The following is an 18,628-nucleotide window of genomic DNA, read 5'->3' as shown; positions in this document are numbered from 1 at the left end:
AAACTTTCGATCTTCCTGAGAAAATGCGTTATCACCCTGTTCCCATTCAGAAAAATCCATTTCGAACATCCTTCTGACCTCAAAGGGATTTATACCTTCTCTTATCTTTCTGTCGACTATGAATCTTTTGTCAAGTTTTTCGATACCGATTTTACAAGTGACGATTCTATGACAGGTGGAAACATCTTCCTGGTCATCCAGGAATGAAGGACTTCCTGGAGCAATGATTCCCCATCCGAGCTCGGTTTTCACCGCACAGGGGTCACTGTCATTTCCGACAATAACTCTTTTGGGCTTTAGGGCCTTTGGGCAGTTACATCCTATCAGAAGGCCGACTTCTACATTGTTCTGCTTAGGAGGTATCTTGTCTTTTATCTTCTTTAAGTGAGACCACTTTCTGGCGATTTCAGGAGTCGGTATTTGGTTTCTTCTGGCTGGGATCGCTTCTCCTGTGTACGCCTTTGGAAGCTCTACTATTGCATCTTTGTCAAGTTTTTGGACTACCAGACCTTCGACTTTCTGTGCTGGTATACTATTCTCGCCATGGATGGTATTAAGCTTGAGGGACACTTCAGTTTCCTTTAAACCTAGATCTCTTACGGTGGAGTTCGTCATGAAAGTAGAGTCGCTTCCGTCATCGAGTAGCGCGTAAACACTCACTTCCACACTTGGGCAATCCTGGTGGTGTACTCTAACTGGTACCATCATAGACGTTGTTGTCTCTGCGTCAATTGAATTCATTGAACCAGATGTACTCTCCTTTGGCTCTTTGGCTTGATTCTTCTCGTTTAGGGGGCTAAGAACTATGTAGGAGAGTTGGATGAGGCTTGCCACACTCTCTGCAGGTAAATCGGGATTGACGGCTGATAGACAGGTGACCCGATTTTAGACAGCCAAAGCATAGACCCTTGGACTTCATAAATTCTCTTCTTTGTTCTAATTTCTTGTTCTTGAATTCGTGACATTTATTGAGGGCGTGAGTTTTCTTGCATAAAGGGCATTTGGTAGCTTGGGACTGTTCCTGAGCAGTGCGGGTGGCGAAGTTGTCTGCCTTATTTCGTGTCTTGCCTTTATATTCTTTAGAGGTCTCATGACTTCTCCGTTCTCGTCTTAAGGCATCCGGTGAGAAGACTGGGTCGTTTGCCAGGTCCGATTCTCCCTTAACTAATTGTACGAATTCACTGAAAGACATGTTTGAGCCAGACTTCGTTCGAGCCTCGTATGTGTGTCAGCACTACTTACCTCCGGAATACGATGGCAATTTGGCGCTAACTTGGATAATTATCAGTGAAGAGTCGAGTTCACCCTTTGAACCTGAGATCTTTACAGCCTCTTGGCAATAGAAAAGGAAATCAGAAAAGGCTGGAAATCCGGCACTATCTCCATCTTTAATCTGTGGCCAATTACTTAGGTGTGACTTGTAGGCCTCAGCCAGGTGAACTGGGTTGCCAAATCCAAATTTTTCTGCGCGTCAGTATAGGCATCTTCAAAATTTACTGCAAGAAGACCTTTAACAATCTCATTTGTCTTTCCTACAGTGTACTTGTCCAGGAAGTAGAGACCATCTCTATTCAAGTGGACGTCCCAGAGATGATCGAGTCAAAGGCAGTTGTAAATGGCGGGTAGACGAAAGTATTTTCCGAAAAGACAGGTGGTTCTTTAGCTGGCAAGCCGTTTCTTTTTTGCTGTTCCACCAGTAGCAAACTTAATTCTGCTTGCTTCGCTTGCAGGTTTATTAGTTCTCTTAATGTTTCTTCGGTCGATGACTCACGATAAATTGTTGTTGGCACTTGTAGGACGGGCTGAGAATTGACTGAATTAATTTCTTGTTTCACTGCGAAATTTTCTTTTTGTTGTGTTCGCGGTTGCACCATAGGAGTTAAACTACCAGGATTATCTCGAGAATAGGTTTGCGTGACATTTGGTTTTGTGTCTATCGTTTCAGTTTGATATGTGGCTTGGCAGGCTGCGAATTAGTGGGCGCACTATTTTCCTCTTTGATGGCTGTCTGATTTTTCTCGCGTTGGCGCCGGAGGTTTCTTATCTAAATTTTCTCTGTTTTCTCGGGTATCCTGTGGTTGTAATGGCGATAATTTAGGAACAAAAGACTGCACGCTTGGGTCCAATTTAATTGAGGTGTTTTTTTAAATCTCCTGTCGCTCATTCTCAAGTGTTTCTTTAATCGCCCACTCTTCCCGTTTGGCTATTGCGATATCTTTCAACAGATGATTGCGACGCATTTCATTGTCACACTCAAAAAATTTCAATCGGTGTCTTTAACCTTGCAGTTCTTGCCACGGCTTGCAATTTTATTGAGCGGCTGGAACTTGTTTTACCAGAAGTGAGACTTGTCTCAGATTTTTTAGAATAGGCTGATTGTATAGAACTAGTTTATGCGGGTTTTGACCTCATTCATTCCAAAGCGTGAATTTTTTCCACATTCATTTAATTAAGTGAAAATTGTTGAAAACTGAAAAAAATAGCATTGACTATTTTCACCATTCCCATGATACACCTTGTTTACCTCCTCCCCCAAATTTTACCTTCCTGTTGTCTTTGATGTCTGTTGGGATGATTATAAATCTTTAGAGAAATTGAAAACAATGCCTATGCAAAAATTTTGGGGGGTGTGTCTCCTTAGGTTCCTAAATTTTCTCAGTCCTCTTCCTAAAAAAGTCCAGAGTTCCCATTGAAATAATCCCGTAAAAAAAGACAAACATCCACAAGATTTTTTTTCTATGGCGTAAGCGCTCCTCCCCTAAATTTGGGGACTTTTATTTGAAACTGTCAATCAATCTTCCCGCGCGTAATGTTTTTCCGGTAAAAATGCACTTCCAGTTCGCTCTTACAAACAATTTTTTTAGAAAAAAGGCACGAGAAATAATCCTTAACAGGGGGAAACAAGGTGTACTATGGGAGTGGGAAAATAGTCTATGCCAGATTGATCATTTTGAACCTTTTTCAGGTTTGGTATATAGATATTTTAAGATTGTCTCATTCGCAGTTAAAAAGGGAAACAATGTCATACTAAAAAAGTTTGTTGGTTGGGCAAATATTAACTTTACCTTTTTCTCAAAAGGAATATTTACCCCATATCAATAACACTGGGTTATAGTTAATGGAAAAATGGGTAATAATTTTCCAACTCATGACTAAACATTCCATAAGGGAGACGGTTAACTGTATTTTTGATAACTTACTGTGAAATATACACTCATACTTTATCTAATGCAGTTATTGAACATTCACCCTACATATCTTGCTGAAATGTTGTGTAAGTTGAATGCCTTCCATAGACTACCAATTTTGAGTAGCTTGTAAAATCTCAAAAACCATGGCACATTGTGAACCACATTTTTAAGGACCCAGCTGACACTTTGCAAGTTACAAGCAGGAAACGTAAATACTCTAATAAGCTCCCTCCCTCCCTCCCTCCCTCCCCCCCCCCGAAAAAGAAAAAATACACACACACACACCCCACTGATTTATACGTTACTTCAGTGCACTTAATTGCTAAATAATAGCATTGCATTCAGCAACTGCTCCCTAGTGGTACAGTACTGCCTATGGTAAGTTAATCTCAAAGAAACTAAAATGAAATATTGTCTTTACTAAAGCTGGAACATTTAAAAAAGTTTACTCAGTAGTGCACCAGCATCTTACAGAAAAGTTGTAGTAAAAAAATTTACTGCTCATTAAGATGCAGGAATGCAGACCTGGATTTGGTACTAGTTGCGGAAACAACTGATGAATTCATTTCTCAAATAATCACTTTATTAATGGATTCTTTGGGGATACGTTTGACCTGCCTTGACTGTAATAATAGAATTTATTGGTGAATTCTTGAATTCAAATTAAAAGTGGTTTACATGCACTGTAATGAAAGGGGCATCAACTGCCTGACAGCACTCAAGAACTTTCACTCTCTGTCAGGGAACGTCAACTGTCAGCTTGGTTTCATTTTGTTTGTTTTTTTCTGATTGCTTTTTTCTTCTCCTTTAATTAACTTATCCTGTAAAACTGATTATACAATTACAAAGTCTTAACTCAGCCAGGGGCTAACTCGAAAAATTCAGTTTATCTATTTACTTCCTCAGCACCTTTTAAATTTCAAGCTTTTCATTTCTCTCATGATGGCTCTTATAGAAATAAAACTCTTACGGTGGAATATAAGATTATAAATTTGTTGCTATTATTGCACTTTTGTTCATTAGCAAAAAGTATTTAAAAAAATATCTGCTATGGTTAATTACAGCAGCTTCACCCCTTTGTTTGTCTCTGGTTAGTTTCTTCATTGTCACTGGTTACTGTCAGACTATCACCATCAACACCTTCTGCCAGCATTACTGTAGCTGGAGAGCTACTCCAAACGTCACACAGGGTATCAGAATGTTCCTTTTTTATCTTTCTACATCCACTTCTTGTTCCCTTACTGATGGCGGTTCTATAGTCCTGGCGAACACCTTTGATCTTTGACTTGATACGCTCATATGCTCTGGAAATTTTGACTTTTCCTGCATAATTTTGCTGGTTTCCTTGTACAACTCATACTCTTCAGAAAACGTGTCTTTCACACAAGTGGAGGGTTCTGTAACTTTGTCTGGACCAAATTCACTGGGAAACCTACGCGCCATGGAAGAGCAAACTGCGCTGTACAATTCTTTCAGGTCCGCCTCAAAGGCAATTGACTTAAAGTAACACAAGGTCTTGTAATCCTTGATGTAGCCTATGAGTGCTTCAACATGTTCGTCTTTCCAACTCCATTTCTTGTTGGCAGAAACCGTAGAAACTGCTCCTTTTTGATCTTGCTTTGTTTTTAAGGGAGGCTGCAGGGAACTGACTTGTTCAATCACCTCTTGGTCACTCCTCTGGTCTACAATCATCTGGGTTTTGACTCGACGCAGCATCATTCAAGCAATCGGGCAATTGCTCACTTCCCAGGGGACTTTGTTCCTGACCTGCTGCAACAGAAGCATATCTTTGGAACACAACCAGTCCCGAATATCTGTGGAAGTCGGATTCATCATCATCGTTGGCTCTTGTTAAAGAAAAACGAAATTGTTGCCCTTTGTTGCTTTTGCCTCCCACTTAGCGACCGGCCGCCATGTTTGTTTTGTTTGTCCCTACTACTAGGATCTTCCTAGCAAAAGCAGTTTACATGGTGCTAGTGTAGGAAGATCCTAGTGCTAGGGAGAAGTACATCCCTTTGCATGTAAACTGAATACAGAAAACGTATGGTGCTAGGATGATCCACCCTCTAGGATCTCCCTGGTACTAGGATCTTCGTCACTCCATGTAAACAGCCCCTTTCACAACACAATTTTTCTTGCTTTTTTGATTTAGCTTGTAAATACATGCAAAGTAGTTCGCGATTACAGAACAGTCTACTGCACAGTGTCTGTAATAATGACAGGCCGCCGGTCAAAGTTTTCCCATCTGTATTTTTACAGGCCCTCTTATCTTCAGATTTGCTTCTTCCTGTCAAAGAATATACTGTGTAAACAAGCAAAATAACCTGGAGTAGATGCCGCTACAGAAATTCCATTTCTGAGATATAGAGCTTTTCCTGTACATTGAGGTTTATAGATATTAACACACTTTCAAATCTAGTAAGTCTTTAATCTTTAATTGTGATAGTTGCCATTAAAATACTAATCTTGCAATAGCTGGTCAGCAGCTAGCTAAGCAAATACAATTTACATTGAACTGAATATACTGTGGATTAGAATAACAAATTACACAAAGAGCTGATAAGAACAGAAAGCTAATAAAATAATGGTAACTAAGCACAATACTAGCTTTGAAAAGGTTGACAGATGACGAATGTACCACTGGAAAAGGAAGACCATTCCAAACCAGGATTGGTCTAGGGAAGAACGAATATTTACGTGCATTTACTGAAGTTGACAGGGGCATAAATTTACAATCGCGTGACCTCCTAGTCCCCTGAAAACCTACAATCCTCGCCAAAAATCCTTGAAACACCCCTTTCCCCTGTGCAATGTTGAGATGACATTTTACTGTTTCACTGGCTACAACAACATTGCAAAAGGGAGGGGGACAGAAGTGGTGCGAGAATGTTCAAAGGGTTTCAAGGTTTTTGTCTAAGATTATCTGAATGAGCATGCGCAGAATATAAAAAGTGACACTTAAAAAAAAAATGATCGCTAGGGCAACGCGTGGCTTGTCTGGTTGTTGTGGTTGTGTGAATGTGTGAAGAGGGATTATAAATTGAGTAAATTTTTTTTTTTGATAATGGCAACTTCTGAAGTAGATTATAACTGTGAGTATGAGAGTATTGAAAACAGATCAGAGGAGGAAAGTGGAGATGGAAGTGAACAGTTGGAGGTTGTGCAGAAGAACTCAACGTGGGATCTCAAGAGAGGCTGGCATCGTGAAGTGCGTAGCGTGTATTTAATTACTTACAGTCAAGCCGACCTTGACAAATTTCAAACGAGAGACAGTGTTGCTAAAAGGGTTGTGCAAGCATTTGATGAGACAAGGAGCGGGTTAGCTGATATTGTGCAGTGGGTTTGTAGTCAAGAGCGGCATTCTTCAGGAGGAACGTATTACCACATGGCGGTAAAGCTATCGCATGCACGCCGATGGTTGCGAATAAGAAATTATCTCAAGGACAACCACTCCATTCAAGTGAATTTTTTGTCTGTTCACTCCAATTATAGTGCCTAGAGATACACAACAAAAGAAGATCCCTAGTATGTTCAGTCTGTAAATCATCCCGATTTGGTCAACAGCGCCCCACCTGAAACACAAGAGGCCAGTCTGACAACAAAGGAACGTGGTGGAACGAAGAGAACAGCCAAGAAAACCAGAAAAAGGAAGGCACCCCGTCTCAGTATTTTCGACGTGTCTAAGTTAGTTGTAGCAAAAAGAATAAAGTCCAGGCTAGAGCTTCTTGCTCTAGCCTCTCGACAAATGAAAGAGGAAAAGCAAGATTTGGTGCAATTCATCGCTAACAGAGGAAGTAAAGTTGTTGACGAGGCCATACAAGTAGGATGGGAAATGGAGAAAGGAGAGGAAAAATTGAAAAGGAAACAAATGACAAGGATGGAAATACTGCAAAAAGCTCTAGAAGGTCCATGTATCGCTAGCTGCAATGGAGAGTGGTTGGACGTTGCAGAGGATACCCTCGCACTGAATAACCTATAAAGTGGGAGCTTTCAGAGTGCTGTACGTGAGCTACTTGAGAAAGGACGTGGCAAGTACCGAAACATTTTAATATTTAGTAGTGCCTATTGTGGGAAAACTTTTACTAAACCCTTTAAATGTCATCTACAATACATTTACTAATCCCACAACTAGCAATTTTGCTTGGGTTGGAGCTGAATCCGCTGAGGTTCTTCTTCTTATTGACTTTTGCTGGAGTCCACAGGTCTTGCCTTAGCACGATATGCTTCTACTTTTGGAGGGGCAGACAGTTTATTTGCCAGCACTGAAGTGCCACTACGCTAAAGACATTGTATTTGAAACAGATACATCAATATTTTGCACAGGCAAGCATGAGTTAGTGTGTAAGGGAGGTTGTATAGATGAGAGGGAGACCGAAATGATGCGAGTAAGGTGGAAAATCTTTAACTTCTCTTCGCAGATTCAAGATGTCCAAGATGTTTTGCAAAATTAATTCTCTCTTCTAACAATAACGATAACAGTTCGGCATAAGGATCGATAAGTGTTGAGTGAATTCCCAGCGAAGGATCTGCGAAGCTCAGCATATTCAAATAAAAGTATTATGCAACTTTAGAGTATTGTGTGATGGTAAGGGAAGTGTAAAGTGTAAACACACGCTGGTAAACCTTCAGGTTTACCATTAGTTTTTGTCCTTTATCGCCTTCCGTACTCATATTTCTCCGTTGAAAATCAGTTTGAACAAGAGATTACTTATAGTTCACATGAATTTTTAACAACAGCTTCAATGCCATCGTGAAATTCAGCCTTTTCACAACGGTTAACCATAACATGTAATAAAGTAAGATTGTCAACAGACCAACTTCTATTGTGACAATGGTAAACCGGTGACTTTTACCTCATGTGAGTCGACTAAGGCAAAACATACCGATAGACAGAGTTTCCTTTTTACGCACAGTTTTAGGGCATAAATGCTTTACTTGTAGGTGCCACAAACGATTGTTAAATAAATTTCTGTAGTGCTTTTGTTGTCAAATACAAAGCAACAACAGTTACATCTTAATTCCAAACTATTGTCAGTGATTATTATGTAATCAGTTCAGTAAGATAATTTTGTAAATGTACATTGCATTATATTCCTTTGAAAACATACAGCTACATATTTAATATTTTAGTCTCTGTCCTTTTGTTTCTAGTATCAGTTGTATACGCCTGTCCATGGATTCTATTGAATTGTTTATTTTAGCTACTGGAAACTGAACAATTGTATCTTTCACCCTTTCTTTGAACTGTGTGAAACTCTCTCGTTCTAATTGTTTCTCAATAGCACTGTCATGCAAGTCATCACTGACTGATTTACACATGTTCTCTATTGGCTTTAGATCTGGTCTCCGTGGTGGTATCTTAAGCAACTGTGCGCTCACTCGTTGCAAAGCAATCTTTGCGACTGCTGAGTTCTGGCTAGGGTCACATTCTTGAATGCAGAGTCTTGTGTCTCCTTTCTTTGATTCCACAAACATTTGTTCAAAAGTCTGACCAAAGAATGACGCAAAAAAATTTCCCGTCATATGTTCATATTCCTCGCATAAAATAACTCCTACATGATATGAAATCGCCACTAAATACTTGAGAAACTTGAAATGAAATCTATTGAGAAATACACAACCTCACTTTGATAAATTGTATATGATGGAATTTGAATTTATTCAAGTACGTGACTATTCTGTGTCAATGTGCTTTTTTTTCCTCGCCAAAATTGTGAATATAAAATGACATCAAATTCTGAGTAATATTTATTGCGGCATAAATCCTTTTTGATGATCTTGTGTAACTCGCAAAAATCAATGTGTTCAATAAACTCACCAATAGTAAAGTTGTTGCTATAATTTTATTTTCATACAGTTGAACCTCTCTACAATGGCTACCTCGGAGAGAGAAGAAAGTGGCCGTGGTAGAGAGGTTTTAAACAAGAGTCAAAGTATGGATTTTTTGTCCGCAGGGATGACAAAAGTGGTCGTTTTAGAGAGGTGGCTATTAGCGGAGGTTCAACTGTATTTCTTAACTGATGACTAAGATTTTACCAAGTTCTTGCCAAGATTTTATTGAAAGGGTTTGACCAATGCGAGTCATCTTGACATAATTAGAGTTTATGATCTTTTTTTGTTATTGTCAGATTTTGCTAAGATCAACTTTTATAAGATTGTAGCAGGATCTCGGTAAAATCTTGCCAAGATCCTGCCAAGATTTTGGCAAGATCAAGATTTACCAAGGCTGTGTGATTTTAGAGAAAAATAATTTGCAAACAGCCCAAGAGTGAACCAAATCTTACATCGAGTTGATAGCCTCATATGTACATCCCAAAACTGGTAATCACCTTCGATCACATTTAAGAGCCGTAATGGCTCTTGATCACTGTAGATTAGTTAGGCCTGGAAAAAAATCAAGCCAAATTTTTTGCGTTCGATAAGTTTACTTTGCAAAATCTTGCCAACAAATCTGGGTTCGTGTAAACCAACCTTTTATACCATTTATGTCTCCTCCCCGGTTTACTGAAACACTAACAATAAACCCCCCTTTACTGCCAACAGCCGAGCTTTGTTTGCTAGACGCCTAACTTAGAAACAAAGAAAACCGAGACTGTGGTCTGGGATTAAAAAACATGGCCAAGTTAATGGCCGGTTTTATTGAAATCTGTAAAATGATCTTATCAATGTTAAAATATGAAATAATGTTTACGAATTTATAGGTCTAGCAAAGGTGAGGGCCAGAAGAAAAAGGCAACTAAACTACAAGAAATACCTAAAGCAAGTAAAAAAGGTGGAAGATTGGGGAGGAGGCGGGTCGATTGCTTGTTCAAAGAATAAGCGGGTCAGCTATCGAAGATTCGGCTTGATGTCAGCTTTCAGACCGAGAGGATTAACAAAAGGTTACACCCTCTTATAAAGGGTCTCCGCGAGATAATGGGATCGAGACTAAGTAGATTTACTTTGAGTGGCCTTACCATAGGAGCTCGTGATTATTACCCAAAAGTAATTTTACTTTTCGTCTTGTGATTCTCATGCGATCGTAAACCATTGCAAGATAATTCAAAGTTCACATTCGAGAGCCTCTAATCCTTTGAAGCCGCAATCGACCCCACCCACCCAAAATCCATGCACTGAAGAAATTGGAAGGGGAGACATAAAAATTTTTATTTGGTTCCAAATAAACTCATTTATGTCTCCTCCCCGGTTTACTGAAACACTAACAATAAACCCCCCTTTACTGCCAACAGCCGAGCTTTGTTTGCTAGACGCCTAACTTAGAAACAAAGAAAACCGAGACTGTGGTCTGGGATTAAAAAACATGGCCAAGTTAATGGCCGGTTTTATTGAAATCTGTAAAATGATCTTATCAATGTTAAAATATGAAATAATGTTTACGAATTTATAGGTCTAGCAAAGGTGAGGGCCAGAAGAAAAAGGCCACGGGTCGCTCCTAAGCGGCCTAGCCCCACCCGAAGGCTGTTGGCGAAAAGGAGGACGAAAACACAACGCCTGTTTGTGTCTTCAAGTACTAGTATCTAAAGTTGTTCCTAAACTCGGAGTTCTAATATAACGAAGAAAAGCGCTGGATTGCCAGCGACCTAGCAAGCGAATTTGGGAGTCTGAAAACCCCTTGGCAGATGCCCAGCTGGCAGCGCCAATGCGAAAACTGTGCGCTTTATATAGCTTTGTGTTGAAGTTACAAAATGTAAGTGCTGCGTTAAGTCGCTCAACAAAATAGGATCTAGTAATCGGACTTCCGTCGGGCCAACAAAAAAGAGGGCCGGATACCGACCCTCGTACAGCTAAAAAGTTTAAGATCAACTGAACTGGACAGCATGACCTTTCAGGATAGATAAAAATAACAAAAGGTGGCCCAGAATTCTTATGCTTGTAGTTATGCAAGGTAAGTTGCAGTGCCTGAATTCGGCCCTGAGCATCAACCAGTCGGTCTAGTTGCGAAAGATTAATGATATTGGTAGTGTTGCCTCGAGAGGCTGTTAACTCCCCAATGCGGAGAAAAGCGAAAAATGCCAAAGCACACATGGCAGACATGAGACGAGACTGGTAATGTGATGAAAGGGAATGCTCGAAAGCTCTAATTAAGTTCCGTAATACTGGTAAAGTTATAGGTAACCTGACATCATTGACGGGTGTTAGTTTCCGATAACCCTTTAAAATTTGTATAATAAGTGGCGTCTCAGTAGGATCAGCGACACCAGCAAGTTTATGAACGTAACTAATAGCAGAAATGTAAGTGGTTACTGACGAAGAAGAATAACTCCTAGAGTATAGATGCGCGATAAAAAGGGCCAGTATGGCCGGTTGAAGAGGCAAATTAATAGGCATATCACCTAAATAAGAAGCCGACCAATCTGTAAATAACTTCCAAGGTCGTTTATAAACTGATACAGAAGCGTTACTCAAGCTTGCCTCTAAAAGAGTTTTTGTTATAACTGCCAGTTCTCTGGTAACAGTTGGGGAGGCACAGCTGTTGGTTCTGGCGCCATGTCCTTGGACAGGGACTTGAATTTGGTCACCTGTAAACGCGATAAAGCATCAGCTTTCGTGTTATGAACGCCTGGGAGGTGTACAGCTTTAAATAAGATATTATTCTGCAAACATGATAGAACCAAGGCGCGAAGAAGAACCAACAGCTCCCTATCTTTAGTCGTCTTTTTATTAATTACTTCCGACAAGGCTTGATTGTCGGTGTGAAAGGTTATGCATTTGTTCGCCAGCTGAGTACCCCATATTTTTATACTGAGAACAATAGGAAACATTTCTAGCACAATAATATTCTTAGAGGTCCAGGATGGGGGCCACGGACCGTAAAACCAATTCTGACGAAACACCGCTCCATAGCCTAGAGAGCCAGAAGCATCAGTATAAAGATGCAAGTGAGGTGATGAAAGCCATTGAAAGTCTAAGAAGAATGATTTGCCATTGAATTGTGTTAAAAATTCTAACCAGAGCTTAAGATCGTCCTTGACTATACGCGTTAATCTAATTAAATGAGTCGGGCGATTCACCCCAACTGTCAAATTAATCATTCGTCTAAGAAAGGTCCTGCCGGGTATAACGACTGAACAAGTGAAGTTCAGAAGACCAATAAGGGATTGCATCTCCTTAAGGGAGACTTTTTTACGCTGGAGAAATTCATAAATAAGAGTAACACATTTTCTTAGTTTTTCTTCTGGGAGGCGAGCCTCCATTTTGTCAGTGTCTAGTTCTATTCCGGCGAAACATAAAACACTACTGGGACCCATTGTCTTTTCAGGCGCCATGGGGACACCCAAGTCGTCACACATCGCTAAAAACCTAGACAGATTTTGTTCACAAGCTGAGAAAGTTTTGTCTATGAGAAGGAAATCATCTAAAAGGTGTAAAACACCTGAGATAGCTAACTTAGACTTAGCAATCCACTCGAGAGCGGTTGAAAAGCTTTCCCAAATTTTGCAAGAGGAACTGGCTCCCATCGGCAGGCATTTATCAAAATAGAAGCTGTCCTCCCAACAAAAACCTAACAAATCATAGTCACATGGATTTATTGGAATTAGACGAAAAGCGTTTTTGACATCTGTCTTAGCTAGGGCACAGCCCCTGCCTGTGCGCCTGATAAGTCTAACCGCATCGTCAATCGAGGCATATTTAACCGTAGAGGCATCGTTAGGAATACAAGAGTTAATAGAATCACCGTAAGGAAAAGATAGGTGGTGAATAAGGCGAAATTCTCCTGGCGTCTTTTTAGGAATTAAACCAAGCGGAGAAATGCGTAATGAAGGAAAAGGTCGTTCTAAAAATGGCCCTGCAATCCGACCTAGACTTAATTCTTTTGACAGTTTATCGGAAACGGCTGCAGGGTTTTGAGTAGCGGATAGAAGATTTTTGCAACTGGAGGGTTTGTGGGGCCCTACATAAGCAAATAAAAACCCATGTTGAAATCCATTTAAAAGATAGTCTTTTAACTTAGTTGGATAGCCATCTAGGTAAAAATGTAATCTATTTATTTTGACTGGTGTTGGTAGTTGGACTGGATGTGACAGTGCGAGAGGTGGCGACAGTTGGTTTTCCCGACTTGCATTTTGTGGCAGGGTGATCGCCTCCACATTTAAAGCAGGCGTGTTTGTAATTACACCCAAAACATCTTTCACCTTGGTGGAATTTCCAGCAGAATCCTCGCGGAAAGGGCTGCTTTGATTGCCGGTTAAACGAGTTAGGCGGATTGTTTGAGGATGAAAGTTTGGTCATGTGGTGCGCCTGCAACCACAATTCCCAATGCACTTCGTCCCAGGGGAAAAGAGATTTTTGACGTAAATAGCGAAAATTTTCATCATAATAACGCCAATGAGCGTTTTTTGCCGCCAGATCGCGCACTGTTGCACTATATTTCATTAATCCGGGAGCGCTGTCCGGAAATCGGATGGTATAGACGGCAACAAAAACCTGAAATGCGGTAGTCCATTGATCGATGCTAGTAATGCGCTTAGAGTTTTGGACGGGTTCGAGACTGACCACAGGCTGGTTGGATCCAGATGATTTTACCGTGAAGTTGTATTTGGGATCGCCTGGCAAGGACGATAGAAGAGTTCCGAGATCGATATATTCGTTTGCCCATATTTTAGATTGAGTTTTGTCCGGAACTCTACTCGAGAGTGGAACGGAAATTAAGGTATGGATTTTATCGGGCCTGTGGTCGGTCTCTGGCCCGCTAGTAATGGAGGTAGAAGTTAAAGTGTGGCCCTCACCAGTTAGGTCTTGAACAACCTGCGCTACTGACCCCTGTACAGCAGCAGCAGGGTCGGATGTCTGTACTGGCTCTTGAGGGATTATTCCTGCGGACTTCAGGCTTTCAAGTACAGCCGAAGAAATAGCACTCGTGATGCTTGAAACCATATTCTGACAGACCACTGAACTCGAGGCCGCGGGACTTGAGACTGAGGATGGCCCACTGATCGCCGGCTCTCGGGAAAGTTCGCTTGGGTGCGGCACTTCGGGCGGGTTGAGAGCAGGAGCCGCGTGTACTCGAGAGGTCTGCTTGGGCCTCTTGGACTTGGTTGGGCGAGATGTACTGCTGGCCATGGCCCTCGGGCGTTTAACTTGTGTGCTGCAGGCTGTTGCAGTAGAACTTCGCTTTCCTCTAGTCATCATCGTGAAATATGGTTTAATTTCAAGCAAATCTAGACCGCAAGCAAAGGAACTTGAATAAATAAGCCTAAGGCGTTGGTATGGGAGATAAAATAGTGAAAGAGTGAGTGGGGAGGGAGGTGGGGGGTTTCCAATCCAGTAGCATTCCGCTCAAATTATAAATTGGAGAGAGAAAAAACGGAACCGGCAATAAAAGAAAAAATCGGCAGCATGTTTGGCAATTTCCAAATTGGAGACGCCGCATTGAACATGCTAAAGCGCCGGAAAGAGGAACCGGTCCGTAAAATAAATACAATATCTTATAACAAAAGATAAAGCTCTCCTGTCCGCCATAAAGGACGGTTATAACGAAAGTAAAATGCATGACTGGATAGACAAGTTGGAATCTGTCACTGAGCCTCAGAAAAAGTGGCTAACTTCTTCAAGGCGAATAGAATGGCTCCCCTATAGCTACGATAAAGAGCATAGTTACCCGCTGCGTTCAAATGAACGCCATCTCGGCATAAAACAGCAATAGATGGGCTTTGAAGCCCTCTATGGCTCCACGCTTCAGCATAAGGGAGTGGTTCGAGGACCACTTTGAGATATTTATTGAGAAGGTCTACTTTGTGGCTGAAATCGGGAACGTGTGGAGGAATAGCAGACCGGTAAATGACTAGGCATACCATTATAAACTCTGCTCCACAGTGATCATGGAGGACTTGAACTAAATGTTCAATATCTGAACCAACAGATTCGGGGCGCTGCCCCTCTACACACAAATCATTAGTTCCCAGTTCTAAAATGATAACCTTTGGCTGAAAGGCCTTAATTTTGTCCAAATCAAAGGACAGTATTTTAGAGACGGTTCTACCGCCGATGCCTAGAAAAGATATATTTTCGTGAGGCAAGTTCATGTTGTGAGCGGCACGCCTATCGTGATGTTCGGTGAGGAATGTCTGTAAACGCCTCACAAATGAATGACCAAGAATGAGAATGTTGGCGGTATTATCCATAACAGCAAACAGTTGAAAACACGAAGTAAATGAGATATACTTAACGTTTGTGGTGGTGAATTCCCAAGGAGAGCTGCTTGTTCAAAGAATAAGCGGGTCAGCTATCGAAGATTCGGCTTGATGTCAGCTTTTAGACCGAGAGGATTAACAAAAGGTTACACCCTCTTATAAAGGGTCTCCGCGAGATAATGGGATCGAGACTAAGTAGATTTACTTTGAGTGGCCTTACGATAGGAGCTCGTGATTATTACCCAAAAGTAATTTTACTTTTCGTCTTGTGATTCTCATGCGATCGTAAACCATTGCAAGATAATTCAAAGTTCACATTCGAGAGCCTCTAATCCTTTGAAGCCGCAATCGACCCCACCCACCCAAAATCCATGCACTGAAGAAATTGGAAGGGGAGACATAAAAATTTTTATTTGGTTCCAAATAAACTCATTTATTACATCACATCTGAGGTGAAACAGTAGTATGAGGCACTGTTTTTATCTTACAGACCTCGGACAGAAAGCAGTATTTCACAATACAAATTGCACTCATTCAATATTTAGGACGATGGAAGTACGCGTTGGCTTTTAGCTAAAAAAAAAAAATTAGAATTAAAAAAATTTCCAAAATCACCTATACGGCCATCCGGTTCTCACTTTTGTAGTGCGAGCTGTGGCGAGTTTTTGAATGAACATCAACAGAGTTACACTCCAACATAATAAAGAATTTATTGTGTATTTTTTATTTAATGGTTTAATGCGCGGCATTTAGAGCACTCCTGCAAGGGTTGTCACTGAACGACTGAGAACAATCGGCACAGCGATTAAAATTACAAGAGAGACTACTAACAATCAATAAAAGAAATATAATTCGGTGAAACATACAGAGACAACAATTTTCATTCAGGAAGACAAGTATTAAAGTGTCCCTAAAAATCCTGAGTCTTAAAGCTTTAAGCTTTAGTTTATGTTACAAGCCGGCTTCCCAGTGTGTGCTTTTTTCAAAGACGATCTCAAGGCAAGAAAATCGCTCAACGCTTTCTTTTACAGCCAGAACTATAACTAAATATTCACTGGAACGTTTTCTTTCTGTTTGCGGCAAGAAACTGTTTTAAAGATCTGTGAGCTTATATCAAACCTGATACTCGGTCAGATCATTATCTCAAATCTTACAAACGTGCATAAACTAAATACCTACATAAACGACACGGGCTTCATTAAATTAGATACAAAAAACAAACATCAAGTACAGTAATTACTCTGCATGTCTTACCATTCGAGATGCAGCTCCTGAAAGGTATCAAGTAAGGCCTGTATCGCTTCAGACTTTGCGACCCTCTTACGCATCACGCAAGGTGAAAACGAAAACGATGCCATACGAAATCAGATTTCCGACTTTGACAAGCGTCATATCTCTCAACCAAAAACCCAATAAATACACTAGCCATGAATAACAAAAGACTCCTGATAACAGCTGAATTTCATTTTGTACATCCAGTAAAAAAAGACGGTTAAAAACATCACAAGTTGACACAAAACTCTGTCAGCTTCAGCTGTCAAAGTAAACAAGATTCAAGATGCTGCATAAATTTTCCTCATGAACTCACCTGTCAAATTTTGACCAATGAGAGCATAAAAATTGGACGTAGAGCGTAACCAACTCATGACCATGGTGAGAAAAGTCAAAAGCAACTGTCTTCCCTGCCTGTAACAGCTGACTGAATTTTTGCGTCCAAGTTCAGTTTGCAATGAGAATTTTAATTGTGTGGTGCGTAAACACAACATATTTCATATGTATTAAAAAAAAATTGAACTTGAGCCTGTGATCACTTGAAAACTAGTAACTTGTCAGCGGATAACTTCAAAAAAATACTTGACCTCGATGGGTCAACACCTGAGCCCGTGATACGGTCAAATGACACTTTCAGTGGGTACCTGTTTTGACAGCTGTCAATTGATCAAAACATTGATTTCCAATATGTTTGCATTATCAGTTTTCCTGTGCTCCCAAACTAGCTAAAAGTATGAGATTGAACATTGTTTGCGATCTTGTAAAACAATTAACTGGTTAGCGGACAGCTTCCAAATAAATCACGTCACCTCGATGAGTTGACACATGAGCCCTGGATATAGTCATGGGATACTGGTCAGTAGCTATCCTGTTTTGACAACTGTCAATTGATCGTATTGTGAATGTCCTATATCAAAGATGTGGACTTGCCAAGGCATGCCTGAGACACCCCTCCGTTCCTTTTGATAGTCTCCCCTACCCCACTCGTACAATCTGTAGACGCGTACGTACGTACGTACGTACATTCGGTCAATCACGTGACAACGAAACGAAAAGAGGTTGACCATATTCCATGGGTATGGGGCTCTGTCCCACGCCCCACTACAAGATCTTAACAAGATTCTCAACCTTGGCCATTCTTGACAGACAACCGAACTAAACCAGTGCTTTCACCTCTTGAAAAGTTCAGTTGCGTTTTTTGATCTTTTTTTGACGGGTGACTTCCGCAGATGAGTGACTACATAACATTTTGGTTTTGAGATCTGTTTGGATAGCTGGACGAAGGAAAATAACGGTCTTTTCTATTGGTCCTATTAAATAACCAATGTAGAATCTTCAATGAGGAGAAATGTTTCATACAAAAATTGTAAGTCCTATATACGTAGCAGTGAGGTGGAATAAATTGCAAGTGGCTAGAAAAGGGCTTTTATCAGAGTATGCACTAACCTTCCTGTTTGTACTTGGCCCATAATTCACTTCTTTCAAACAGTGTTCTACGGATTGGCGGCGAATGTGAGTTGTTCACTCTTTTCTTTTCCTTTAATGGCGTTGAACTGGTGAAAAATCTGCTCTTTTAACAAGTCTATTTCCTTCTTCAGCTTCCTCAATGCTATACCAAAGAAAATGAAAATTTTGGTTAACAGAAAACGGAAATTCTTAAACTATTTTAAAGTGCAACTCTTAGGCTATTTGGTCTGGAACCAAAATATGTAGTAAATGAGGCATGCCCCAGAAAGGTATCCGTGTCTGCCAATAAAGGTAGCAAACCATTGGGTCCCATTGAAGACCTCTCTTTACGAGCTTTAAGTGGTGAATCAAACAACTGTATTATAGGCTGTTGTGCCTTAACAATACCTTTCTGGAGCTCTTGAAGACCGAGGTCCTTGAATTTAGACTCCTTAGACAAATCGTGCCACAACTCTAAATTAACTTTAGGCAAAAACAAGTATTGACAACTTTCCCGGGTCTTATATTTCTTATAAAGATCCTTTAGCTTAGAATGCATTGCTTTCTTAGAATAATAAAAGCATCATT

The 18,628-nt window shown here is 40.5% G+C and overlaps 1 protein-coding gene and 1 pseudogene across 1 annotated transcript; both read right to left on the bottom strand.

Annotated features, from left to right (window-relative positions):
• Positions 1–10,195: 10,195 nt before the first annotated feature.
• Positions 10,196–12,370, bottom strand: LOC140921503 (uncharacterized; annotated as a pseudogene).
• A 2,337-nt stretch (positions 12,371–14,707) lies between these two features.
• Positions 14,708–15,313, bottom strand: LOC140953703 (uncharacterized). Its single transcript, XM_073403109.1, has one exon. The coding sequence runs from the start codon at positions 15,311–15,313 to the stop codon at positions 14,708–14,710; it is 606 nt and encodes a 201-aa protein (XP_073259210.1).
• Positions 15,314–18,628: the final 3,315 nt, after the last annotated feature.

This window comes from Porites lutea, chromosome 12 (assembly GCF_958299795.1).
Source record: "Porites lutea chromosome 12, jaPorLute2.1, whole genome shotgun sequence".
NCBI classification, from domain to species: Eukaryota; Metazoa; Cnidaria; class Anthozoa; order Scleractinia; family Poritidae; genus Porites; species Porites lutea.
This window is presented reverse-complemented; position numbering and strand designations above follow the sequence as displayed.